General features: G+C 35.6%; 1 protein-coding gene across 1 annotated transcript in view; it reads right to left on the reverse strand.

Annotated features, from left to right (window-relative positions):
• The window catches only part of LOC143257515 (uncharacterized protein ZK1073.1-like), a 61,081-nt gene extending 47,392 nt beyond the window's left edge, over nucleotides 1–13,689 (reverse strand). Inside the window, exon 1 of the mRNA XM_076516287.1 lies at nucleotides 13,428–13,689. Within this exon, the coding sequence (XP_076372402.1) occupies nucleotides 13,428–13,490 (63 nt within the window). The 5' untranslated portion in view covers nucleotides 13,491–13,689. The remainder of the gene's footprint in view (nucleotides 1–13,427) is intronic.
• Nucleotides 13,690–14,049: the final 360 nt, after the last annotated feature.

Here is a 14,049-nt window from a genome sequence, read left to right on the forward strand (position 1 = left end):
ACTATAGGGAAGGTAGCTAGTCATCACCAGCCACCGCCAACTCTTGGGCTGCTATTTTACCAACGAGTCACATTATAACGCCCCGAAGACTGAAAGGACAAGTATTTTTGGTGCGACACGGATTCGACCCTCGGACTACGAGTCGAGCGCCTTGACCACCTGGATATGCCGGGCCAAAGGAAAAGTTTTAGGGATCCAAGTTCAACACATGTTGCTGGCACATAGCGGTATGATTGTGGACTTACAACGCTAGAAACCAGTTTTCGTTACCTGTGGTGTTCTTTTGTGCTTAATTACAAATAAGTATACGTTGATATAATCCAAACTTACATTCATCCATACATATTTAATGATATAGTTCATTGAATTAAAATAACATCAAACAATGTTTCCGAGTAATAAACCGACGCTTTTCGTTTTATTTATTGAAAACGTTACCCGTATTCGTATCGAGAGGCGGGAGTTTCCAAGAGCACTATTTTGTTTTTTTGTTTGGAGAAGTACAAGGAACATAATACGTTAAGTATAAGTTAGGATTAGCACGTGGCCCGATATGAAATTCGAAAATTACTTTCTGAAGGCACGTTGTTCCATTTTCATCACAAACTAATTTTTTTTCCAAAACACTCCCAAACTATTAAAGGGCGGAAACCTAATACACAAGTGCTGGTTCTAGCCACAAATGGTTATTGTTAAATTATCTTCAACGCTGATGTACAACCATCAAGATTAATATCTGTAATGGCCTGTCATATGATAATCCACGTGTCCCACATAGAGACATCTGGTTCAGGAGAGACATTGTAACTTTCAACAAGTCTATTTCTTTACTTTGCTTAAGCCAAATAAGATGTAAAATTACATGATTATTTTAATTAATTAACACTAATGAAGTAGAATCGTAGACAGAAACATTTAAGACAATGATCAAACAGATCGAGTTTATCATTTCTAAATAATATTCTCGATGTTGTTTTGATTATATAACACAAACACCAGTTTGTTGTTTTTTATTACAATACCTCTATCTGTAATGTCCACACGGACTTATCGTTGAAAGAAATACAACGCAAAAGTAAACCGTTGTATAAATTTTGGAAGGCGGAACCCACAAGTCTGTGAGCAAAGTGTTCTTTGTGGAAAAAGAGAAGTGGTTTTATGGGCCCTTGACTTCTATTGTATAAATAAGTATTTCGAGCATAAATTACGTAATAACAACGTTTTCATTAAGTAAATCTTGTAAATGGAAACGTTTTGTTGCATTGCACACATAAAAAATAAAATAACCAGCCCATCTGGTGACTCAACGCATAAGTCAGAAGCAATACAACGTTAATAACCGAATTTGATACAAACAGTGAGCAGCTCACGAATAACACATTGTGAAACTTTATGTTTAACTACAAACAAACAAAATATAAACAACAAGCTAAACAAAGGATTATTAATATGACATATTGTGACTGTATTGCTTGTTATTTACAACAAATGTTCAAGATCAGCCAACAAGAAGAGTTGTGATAATAGTTTTGTTGATAACGGGTTAACAACGAGCAATTGTAGTAAAACAGTAGTTTTGTTGATAGCGGGTTAACAACAAGTTGTCATAAAACAGTAGTTTTGTTAATAGCGGGTTAACAATGAGTAGTAGTAGTAAAACAGTAGTTTTGTTAATAGCGGGTTTACAACGAGTCGCAGTAAAACAGTAGTTTTGTTAACAGCGGGTTAGTAAAACAGTAATTTTGTTAATAGCGGGTTAACAATGAGTAGTAGTAGTAAAACAGTAGTTTAGTTGATAACGGGTTAACAATGAGTAGTAGTAGTAAAACAGTAGTTTTGTTGTTAACGGGTTAACAATGAGTTAGTAGTAAAACAGTAGTTTTGTTGTTAACGGGTTAACAATGAGTAGTAGTAGTGAAACAGTAGTTTTGTTGATGGCAGGTTAACAACAAAATGTAGTGGTAGTAAAATAGTTTTGTTGATAACAGATTAACAACGAATTGTAGTAGCAAAACAGTAGTTTTGTTGATAACGGGTTAACAACGAGTAGCAGTAGTAGTAGTAAAATAGTAGTTTTGTTGAAAGCGAGTTAACAATGAGTTGTAGTAGTAAAACAGTAGTTTTCTTGACAACGGGTTAACAACGAATTGTAGTAATAAAACAGTAGTTTTCTTGATAGCGAGCTATAACACACAAGTGTAGATTAGGGATTTTTCGAGTTCGCCAACTGGCAGATCCCCTTCAACTTCTTCACAGTATAGGTGGACCATCTCCTGCTGAAAATAGTTTTTATCATGTGTAACTAGTGTATTACATACGTATTTCACTACCTTTATAGTTTGGTTCTAGTGTTAAGAATAGAACAATAAAAAGAGATTTAAATATGGAATATTAAAAACAAATGTTAAGCCTTACTTTAAATGTGAAGGATAAAACTTTTTTTTTAAACAGTCTTATGAATTCTTGGGAAAATTTCCGTCAGAAAGCCCGTTGTGTCGTTTTGTGCTTAACGTCAAGCAAACACAAATAATTCTAGTCGGCAGTGATATGTAACGAATTTTGTTTTTTTATATATATATATACTAACGACGATGCCCTTCAAAACCTTGTCTTTGCAAGTTAACTAAACTTTGCACAACAAAGTAAAATTCTACACTATTTATATCATATGGTTTTAAGTATATCTGAACTTCCATTCAAAACGATCAGTTTATTTTCTAATTTTCGGAGTTGTGTAAAACATACGTCATACAGATAAATCTAGTTTATCTTGCACGGATAAATGTCCATTTTGCGACTAATTTAGATCACAAGGATCAGTTTGGTTTCGTTTGTTTGTTTGTTTAAATTTCGCGCAAAGCTACACGAAGGCTATCTGCGCTAACCGTCCCTAATTTAACAATGTATGACTGTGAGTTGATCGCCTTAATCTCGAGGCCATGGCAGGCCCAGTAAAACTAGAAGAAATATTTAATCAATTGGTATTTATTCCGACAACTGGAACAGGTTAGTGGAAAGATATATCAATAGCTTGGGAAAATGAATGGTTAATTGTGACAGGTTAATAAAAAGATAGATCAACAGACAGTAATAACAAACCAGCAACTGAAGGAATTTACTCAACTGATAAATTACCAAGCAAAGAGTAACAATGGATCAAATCAATTACATTGGCCACGAGAGCTTAAAAGACAAGCAAGAGCAACAAAACATTAATTTATAAGAAACCTTACATCAGCAGGCCTAACATAAGGGTAAAGACATAGAGAGACGGAAGCACCACAACAAACTGAAGTCTTACATCTGCTTGGTGATAGAACGGGCAGACAGATGTTTCATCAGGTAGAAGAGCTAAGTAAGAAAATTTTTGAATTAGAGAAGAGACAATATTTCAACAAGTTAATATCGCCCAGAAAAGGGAGAACAGTCCTACAGAGCAATCACTCCTGGACTCAAGACCTTTTGCACAGCCTTTCTATCCATGAGATCAAAGTAGAATTCACGTATGAAAAAGACTTCAGACGTTCCTTGGGAAGTAAATTTCACCCAGTTCCAGTTATTGGCTGAAGATAGTGGTTGATGAGGAAAAACGTGCGTGATCCAGGAAACAGCTTTAAAAGTCCATCTCCTGGTCCATTTCTCGCAAGATTACATATCTCTTATTAGAACTCTCGGGCAAATGTTTGGGGCTAGACACCAAGAGCTGTAGTGAGCTAAATGCTGGACAAAATAACACCAAGAGCTACCACAATAAGTGGGGAAGGAAATAAAGAAGCTTTCTTATTATACCGAACGAAAGTTAATGCAAGTTAATCACTGGTGATCTAGACGACAACAAATTAAAAATCCACATTGAACTGCCCAGTTTTTTTTCTGTGCACTCGAAAGGAGAAAACTGAGTTTCTCCGTAACGGGTAAATCGTGACTCCTATTGCAAATCTACATGCAAAGAGAATAAAATTTCGCGAAGTTGATTGAACGAAACGTTATAACGCCCCCACGGCTGAAAGGGCGAGCATGTTTGGTGCGACGGGGATTCGAACCCGCGACCCTCAGATTACAAGTCGAGTGCATTAACCGCCTAGTTATGCCGGACACCTTTTAATAGTAAAATTCAAGAGATCAGTAACATAAACGTGGCATGGATAATAAATGTTGCACAGAGGGTTGAATTATATTAAGGCGATGTTGGAAATACAACTCAGCAAATCACGTAGTAACTACAGCCAATGTGAAGTTGTGGTGGAATGTAATGTATCCGAATTTAATGTTTACATTGCTTGACGTTACATAGGTAATGTGATGTCTTCGAAAATTTACCAGTTTTAGGAGAGATATGTAGAAGTATTTAACGTCAGGAATATTCATATAATCAGATCATAAATACATAACCAGTTCAATAAGTTAGAGCTTCAAAATGAGGGATAACTTTTCTTCTAATGCCACTGGAAGACAAAATAATGTGAATAAGTTGGGGGACACTAGGAACCACTTAGAAGGAGAACTCTAATAAGACGTATTGTAGTCGTTGCAAATAGAATGTGGCGTCTTGTAACAGATCAGAACACAAATATCAGTGAAAAACAGAAACGTCCATTTGTTTCAGACAACAGTAAAGAACACACACAAGAAACTAGGCCAACAAGATAAGGTTTCATCAACATGAGGCCTTCAATTGCAGCTCCTGTTTAAGTGCCGCGAACCTCAAACAATTTGTGAATAGGGAAATGGAAATCATATCAGTCTATACTAAAAAAATATCGGATTTCTTTGCTACTGGATTGCTGATATTAAAAGTAAGAAACTGCTGTCTTCTTACACTCGATGCTTTATGGAATGCTTAAAGGGAGGAGCAGTATGCTTAGCATATAACAGTCATAAAATTGAGCTTTCTGCAATGGAAACTATAATAAAGTGCTATTTTCAAGATACAAGTTCGTCAGATGGAAAAAAGACAGGATGTGACGAGGTTCCAGAAATGTTATAATACAACTTAAACCTCCGCTCTATAAACAAGGACACATTAATATCAATGCATATAATAAAACTGTTCATTAGTTATCTTGTGAAACCTCTAATGCATACCTTCTCTACACTTGTATTTATACTTCCACTATTTTATATACAAATCAACTAATTCACTACTTCCCTGCTAATCGGCCAAGTAGTTAGTGTGCTCAATTCGCAACCTTTGTATTGGTCTTGAGTTCGAATCCCCGTCACACCTAACACGCTCGCTCTTTCAAGCCGTGGAAACGTTATAACGTTTCGTTCAATCCACTATTCGTTGATAAAAAAAGTAGCTCAAGAGTTGCTGGTGGGTGATAACTGGCTGCCGTTCCCTCTTGTCTTCCACTACTACATTAGTAACGGCTAGCGCTAATAACCCACTGTGTTCTTTATCTTGATGTAAGATGGTACACAGAAATAAAACAATATAATAATCATTTGTTGGACAAGTTGGACAAATCGAAAGAAGCATATCATAAACATGAAAGAAACAAAATGTTTTAAATCATAAAATACTGTGAAATCTAAAGCAAAAGCTCACATTGACAGCTACAATATTAATAACTTTGTAGGACATCAACTATGGACATTTAAAGGGTTGGAATAAGCTAGTTCAAGTTCACTAATTGTGGGTATCCATTCAGGAATAAAAAAAAATAATTAAAGGCTAATGGTAGATAATGATCTCCTTCCTTCCTTTCATTTGTTATTAAATGCCTAAAGTCCATCATTACATATAACTGCATGTCCAACTTTGTGGAAAGTAATAATTAATTCATTTAATTGATGAAGTGCTTATATCTTAAAATCCGAAGTCAGAAGTCTACAAAAGTAGAAATGTGACCTATCTCAGAGTCCTGTTTCCTAAAGTCAAGGCCCGGTGGTTAAGGCACTCGATTCGTAATCCGAGGGTCACGGGTTCGAATTCCTGTCACACTAAACGTGCTCGCCCTTTCAGCCGTTGGAGCGTTATAATGTGACGGTCAATTCCACTATTCATTGGTAAAAGAGTTGGCCGTGGGTGGTGATGACAAGCTGCCTTCCCTCTAGTCTTACATTGCTAAATTAGTGACGGCTAGCGCAGATAGCCCTCGTGTAGGTTTGCGTGAAATTCAAACCAAATCTAAAGTCAAATAAGCCATACCAGAAATTTAAGTAATCGATCTATCCACTTCTGGGTAATGGATTCTAACATGCACACGCACATGATGGATCTTTTTTCTTTTTTTAATAATCTTACTACAAAGACACACTTAGGGGTATTTGAAAGTAGTACAAAACTATCAGATGTAGTTGTTTCTGTGCGCATGCGTTCTGATGAGTGCATGCGCACAAAGAGAAATACATATCACAAGGTATAATTGTAATTAATTTACTTAACTTGGTGTGGGAATTCAAAGTTGTGCTTGAAACATTGTTAAACTATGTAATGAGGAATGGTTGTATTGAAAGTACTTGAAAAGACTGCAGTGTTACTGCCTCCACAAACTAAGTGTTAAAATACACATACCCGGTTGTATTTATCATCGTGACGCAAGGTACTAATTATTTATTATTGTAGGTAATTATCCTAAGCAAATATTTAATAGTAACACAAAAGAAATAAATAAGATGAACACGACATGAAGAATGGATGTTGAACAACTATTAGAGCGATTTTGAAAATGAAACTCAGTCAGGTTTTGGTAAGAACAGTCAACATAAAATCGCAATGGAACGGAATGTACCAGAACTACATTTTGATATTGCTTGGTGTCACATATTTAGTGCAATGACTCTGGAAAATAATCTCTAACGCAAAGTAGTCATATACCCAATTAATGTGTTTAATTTGAGGATTTACATTTTTCAAGACAGGTATCTTTTGTGCTTAATGGCATTGGAAGACAACTATGGGTCAACTTAAAAGACCAGGACCACCCAGAAAAAGACCCGATAAGCAACGAGCAATATCATGCAACAGCTGAAACTCCTGAACACAGAGGTGAGTGGCAAAAGCTGTCCAATAGGGTACGTGTACACAGAGACTAGGCTTTAAATGCATATATAAAACAAATGGGGAATGAAATAACACTACGTAACAAAATTTTTTACTTTTTCTTCTTCCTGGGCAGAAAGTGTTATTTCTCAATTGCTTATGCCTAAAGTAAATGGAAAAGACCTATTTTTCTCTTCAAACTTTGCTTTTGTTACCTGGGTAATGAAATTTTCAAATTTACCCATTTTTCAAAACATTCCAGGTAGATTCAGTGCTGAGTAGCTGATAGAGAATTTTCTCGAACTTACAAGAATATTCAAGAACTTCGTGGAATGTTGTTGAACTTACGGGAATTTTCAAGAACCTTTTAGAATTTTCTAGAACTTTCCATAGTACTATATATACAGGGGCTCACCACTTACCTCTTCAGTTTAGTTCTAGCTGCTTAAGTTAACACATAGACCTATCTGAATTTATGAGAGGTGGCATCATGAAGCTGCAAACATTCTTCAGACGCATTCTGCTATGTTTGTTGCCAACTTATCAAAAAAAGAGCGAAAACGTACTCTGTGACAGCATCTGCTAAAACGTGTAAAGCCTACAAGGCATATTTCAGGATATCTATCGAGGGATAAAGACAAACCCTGGACACCTCATTTTACCTGCGAGCACTGCAAAAAGAAAAAACTCTAGAAGGTAAGACGGACAATTTTTGCTTCCTTATTCGAATAGTAAGATTTTATATTATACAAATTTTAGACCTTTTAAAATGTTTATATATATTTTTTTAAATTTCTAATAATACAGAAAAAATATTTTGCATGAACCTCTTACACATTAGTTGTGGATGAAATAAATCTATTCTTCATAATAATTTTATTTTGCTCTTTTGCAGGATGGTACAGAGGGGAAAAGAGAGCCATGAAGTTTGCTATTCCAAAAATTTGGCGTTAACCCATTGACCACTCAAGCAATTGCTACTTCTGCATGGTGGACCCTTCCAAACGTCGGTTTGGCAAGAATGCATTGTATCCAGACCTTCCATCATCCATCACCCCAGCGCCATACTGCCCTGAGCTCCCTGTACCCACTCCGCCAAAGAGAAAGCAGCCATCCTCAGAAGAGAGCAGCAAATCAGAAGAGGAAGTGGACGTTAAAGATCCAGATTACAATTTCAGAGGTGCAGCTGGTGAGAGAAACTCATACTATCCCAACCAAAGAGACCTCAATGACTTGATCAAAGATCTTGGTCTAACAAACTCGAATGCCGAGCTTTTGACATCTAGGTCACAAAAGCAAAGTTTGAAGGGAATAATGGCCATTTTCTGTATTTTTACAACATAAGCAATTAAGAAATAACACATACTATCCAGGAACAAAATTTGTGTTACACAGTATAATTATTCATACAAAGACATAGCAGTTTAGTCAACTATGGATTTCTGTCCAATGGGACTGTTGAAATGACTGTTGATAAACAGTTGACCTCGTACTCTCGTGTTTGAAATAATGGTGCATGGTGGGAAAATATCAAGAATTTGATACTAGTGCAAGAGTGATTTGTTTGTTTTTGAATTTTGCGCAAAGCTACTCGAGGGCTATCTGCGCTAGCCTTCCCTAATTTTGTAGTGTAAGACTAGAAGGAAGGCAGCTAGTTATCACCACCCACTGCTAACTCTTGGGCTACTCTTTTACCAACGAAGAGTGGGATTGACCGTAACATATTATTTCACCACGGCTAAAAGAGTGAGCATGTTTGGTGTAACGGAGATTCGAACCCGCGACCCTCTTATTACGAGTCGAACGCTTTAACCCACCTGGCAATGCCGGGCCCACAAGAGTGGAAAAATTCATACTTAAAATTGAATTATTGCACACGTCAAAATCATAATATGAAATACGATATTGCGTTTTTCTTTAAAGATGACATGAAAAAAAAAATTGTGCAAAGTCAAAAAACATAGTACAGGGTGGAAAATTTCTCCAAATTTGATAATCGTACAAGTACAATTATTTGGAAAATGAAAGTAAACTAGCTGAATTATGGAAAGGAAACAGAAGAGAGTGATGTACTTTGTATCTAACCAACTTACGACGAAGACTGTTGTAATGGAAACTTTGCTGCAGGGCTATTATTAAGATGCACTGCCCTCGGACATGATATGGGTATTAATGACTTTATGTAGCTCCATAATCGTATTTATGTAACGTAATTAATCTACATAAAACTGTTATACGTAGCACATACTTTAAACAAATTGATGAAGCGAACATTATTTAAAGTGGCTGATAAACAGTTCTATTGTTTTTTTTTACCTGTCTAGTGATATAGCTAAATTCTCATACAGCATGTTGAAAGCATTTTTAAAGATAGAAATGTTACGGCTCAGTATCCAACGGCTCTCTTTCACAATCTGCAATTTTTAATCATTGAAAGATTTTATTTCATCGCATGTTTCTTAATGTTTTTTGGGTAATATTTCTGTAATAATGAATCGAAAAGATACAGTAGGAATAAACTACAATGATTAATAAAAACAAAGGGAAAATACATTTTGAAAAAGTAAATAACCAGGTTAACCTAGCATCAAGAGAGGGAGCAGGTTTTCAACAGCGTTTGAAGTCGATACCCCTCACGACCAATTATGACCACCGGTGAAACACTACAAATGACGCTAAGTACGGTAAGTTAAAATCGTGAAAAGGGGGGAGTTCAAACTTGTCGGTGGGGGAGGTGGAAACAGAATACTAAAATAATACACGTGTTAATGTTTGATTGTCTCTCTTGTTTGATAAAAATATTTTACTTTTTGACTGTTGTTGTTTTAAAGACTCATAACGTAAGTAAATTAATATGTTGAATTATACACGGGCTCTTCACTGTGTTACAATATTTTCATTGTGAGTTCAGAGATGCCAACCATTATGATTTGAGCGTAATCATTACGATTTTGGTGTCTACATTACGACTATACGCTCATACAGACAAATAATACGACTTGTTGCAACTTCCAAATTATTATAATTATTCCCCCAGGGCTTGAAAGGGGTGAAAAGAAAATTTCTAGTGAGATACAAATAAATTTTGATAATAAACAAAAGACATAGTCCAAATGGCTACTTGCGATAATCACGTTTGTGCTACAAAGAATAAAAAAATATTTGTATCTCCGACGTCTATTAATAGTTTGCGTGTGGTGCTTTTCCATACTGGGTACGTGGGGGAATTCATAGTTACGTCATCAGTGCTTGTCAGCCAATCAGCGCTCGCGTAGATTTCTCGTTTTCTAAGTGGCATAGAAACACCAATGCCATCGTTTACAAGTTGAAAAAAAAAGAGGCCTCGTTCACCAGATTTTTTTTCTGGCAAATCTAAAAGGACTAAAACTGTGAAACGGCTCTGTTTACAATTATTACGCTCAGTTATTTGAAATAGTTGGCATCTCTGTAAGTTTAGGCCCTTTCATGGGAGCCTTAATCGGGCAAATAAAAGTATTTTAATGTAGATAAAAGGTTTGTGTGTAAGTATACATCTTAAATTTGTCCGTTTATACAGGTTAGATAAAGTTTCTGTTTTTGAATTTTGCGCAAAGCTACACGAAGACTATCTGTGCTAGCCGACTAGAGGAAAAGCAGTTAGTCATCATAATCCACTGCCAACTCTTGGGCTACTCTTTTAACAATGAATAGTGGGATTAATCGCAAGTTTATAACGCCCCCACAGCTGAAAGGGCGAGAATGTTTGATGTGACGGGGATTCGAACCCGCGACCCTAATAGATAAAGAATCTTGACCTTTGTAGAAGAGACATAATTATTATGACTTAACTTGTGTAAAAAACGGTTGAAGGAGTTTTTAACGTTTCCCTTAGCTGTGTTTCAAAGCTATCGAATAATTTACCCAAAAGAGTTTTTACAGTTAAATTAACTGGATACACAGATCCTGGCGTATATTTGAAAATGTTTTTTCTATCAAGAAATTGACCTCGTTTTTTATCTTTTATATCTATCTGATAATCATTGATTGTTTGTTTTTGAATTTCGCACAAAGTTACTCGCGAGCTACCTGTACTAGCCGTCCCTAATTTTGCAGTGTAAGACTAGAGGAAAGGCAGCTAGTCATCACCACCCACCGCCAACTCTTGGGCTACTCTTTTACCAACGAATAGTGGCATTGACCATCACATTATAACGCCCTCCCGGCTGAAAGGGCGAACATGTTTGGAGCGACGGAGATGCGAACCCGCGACTCTCGAATTACGAGTCGCACGCCTTAACGCGCTTGGCCATGCCGGGCCTATAATTATTGATATGAAAAAACTTGGATATAAATGGTATAACATGAAAGTACGAAACAAAACCATCAACGAAAACAAATGGAAAATTACGGTCTTAAAACCAACTGGGATTTCACAAACTGAGAACTATGTTAAGTAGAACTGACGTATTTGCATTTGTCAAAAATCTTTACCGATACCAAACATCTGATTAGAATAGTGAGAAAAAATATAAGTACACATAAAACTTGGTATTTCTTTTCTTAAGATAAACAGGTTTGTGAGATCGATTATTTTTGTTTCCAGCCGAAACAGTCAACAAAGAAACGTCATGAACTGTGTATTGATTTGTGAAGACCGAAGTGTTTGCAAGGGGGGTGGAACTACATATAATCCCAATAACACTTTGAAGCACAACTCTTCTCCAATCACGTGCTTCCGCAAAGGGGCGAGGAAACATTTGCCCCCTAGGAAAATCAGAATTTTTCTTCTCTCTGTTTTTATCTGCAAATACTTTTCGGAGTTTTTTTATTTTTTAACCTAAGTTTATTTTACTGTAAACATACAGCTACGACAGAAAGTGTTCGTACCCCTGCGTCCCGAGTGGTTTTTTGCTCATAACTTATAGACTAATAGAAGTATAGAAGGAAAGAGACACACGAGACTTGTATTTTACAATAATTCGGTTTTTTAAATCACTGCACAGTTGTTTCCTGTTCGCCATGATGACCAAGCAGATAATGACGGAGACGGCGCTAAATTACCGGAAGTACATTTTTTGCTGGCTAAATTCCAATAATTATAAACCCAGTGTCTAGTTCTGGAATGGTATAATGTAGTTTATTAGTCAAACTAAACAACATTTTTACGGAAATATCAGTTTTTTCACACGTTCTGAAATGTACGAACACTTTCTGCCCCTCCTATGTTTGGTTATTTGTTTATAAACAGTTTATTTGTCGTTCAATTTATATAAAAATTAATGTAGATGTGTGTTAGCATAATATTTATAACATACTCTACTTTCATTATCCTAATCGTGATACTTTTTATGTTATTAGGAAAAAACTACTCACGACGCAGGTGTACGAACACTTTCTGTCGTAACTGTAAATACAACGTGAAGTATTTACGTATCTTTATATTCTCATTGTAAAAAAAGCTGAGATTTTAATTACGACCGTTCAGCTAAATTCTGAATTTTTTTTTCCTTTTCGGTGTTTCGAGTTTTAACACAGAAACGTATCAAATACTTATGTCCTTGTTTGTTTTTCGTCATTAATAGCTAGCAATGTTGACCGCCTAATTAAAAATTACAACAAATAAATACGCACAAATTAACTTTTGAAATAAACAGTAGCAATGTTATTATATAGTTACAGATTCTGTGTTCTGTTAGTCGCTAAAATATATATTTCATATACATTTCAAGTTAAATTATTCTCAACATTCCAATAGGTAACAACAAAAATTGTCAGTAAATAAAAAACAACTGTACTTGCGTATAATTTTCGTGATGATGAGAAACCAACTTGAAGAAAAAATGTATATCATATTAACCTGAAGATGACCTAAGAAGGTCGAAACTTTGTTCTCTGCTTTATTTTGGTAAAAGCGTTAATACCTATAACAGCCATCCTGAGATACATTTATACGTACAGTTTTGTTTCTAACTCAGTAAATGTTAATTATGTAAGTTACAACCTAATTAAAAGTTGCTATTATTACCAACACAGCACCTTTTGTATCAGACGGTAAGCGTATGGACTGACAGTACTAAAAGTCGAGGATTGCTTCCCTGTCATTGTATAACTTCGCGTTAAAAATATATAATTAATATTTAATTTCCCCTAAATTTTACTTCACGACAGCAGGCATACAACTTTAACGTAGAGAACGGGGTTATATCAAAATGTCTTTAGTCGATACCTAGTTCCGTAACTCGATAAAACTTGTAAAATACCTAAGGTAAAAATGTGATACGTGTTTTATAATTTAAGGCATACGTTTATATAGTAAGGTTATTGCACAAATACCACCTTGGAGTTATAACATTTAAGTTCTAACGCGTGCTAGTTCACTGGATTTCTACCAACAGTACAATTTCTTTCCAAGTTTTTTTTATATTTAATAAAATCATTTGGAGACAGTGTTGTAACTTACCTGCTCGTCAACACTGTACGTTACTCCAGATTCGTCATTTCCGAGAAGCTTTGCATCACACATTTCGAAATGATTGAATGGAGACAAATATTGAAGTTTACAAATGGAAGAAAAGTTTCTCACCTTCCGACACAGAACAGTATGAAAGAAGGAAACTACCTTTGAACGTTTACGTTAGCAAATGCCGTCGAATTCGTGCCAACAACTCCAATCAAGTTGCTCTTTACAAGTGGAGTCGCTATCTGTACACAGAATAAATATCTTACTAGTTTGTATATGCTTGGGATAAGGTTACTGAATATCAATGTTCCTGCTTATCGACTTTACTGCCATCTAGTAGACTTTTCGAAAAACATTTCTACAATTTACTATTGATAAAACAAGCAACAGTGTTGACAAATTTTGACCGAAGCTACGGTAGCCGTATTTTAAAATATTTTACGACGATGAAAAATACGTATTTTCTTAACCGTTACTGTCTTATTGTAGTTTAAATTTATAATGTGATATCTAATTTTCGGACACCTTGTAATATTTTTCTAATCGGGGAAAAATCGTAAAGGTTATCATAGACGAACATTCTCTTTTTGTATCAGCGATTCATAATTACGTCTTATGTTAA

This window comes from Tachypleus tridentatus, chromosome 7 (assembly GCF_004210375.1).
Source record: "Tachypleus tridentatus isolate NWPU-2018 chromosome 7, ASM421037v1, whole genome shotgun sequence".
In the NCBI taxonomy this organism is placed as follows: domain Eukaryota; kingdom Metazoa; phylum Arthropoda; class Merostomata; order Xiphosura; family Limulidae; genus Tachypleus; species Tachypleus tridentatus.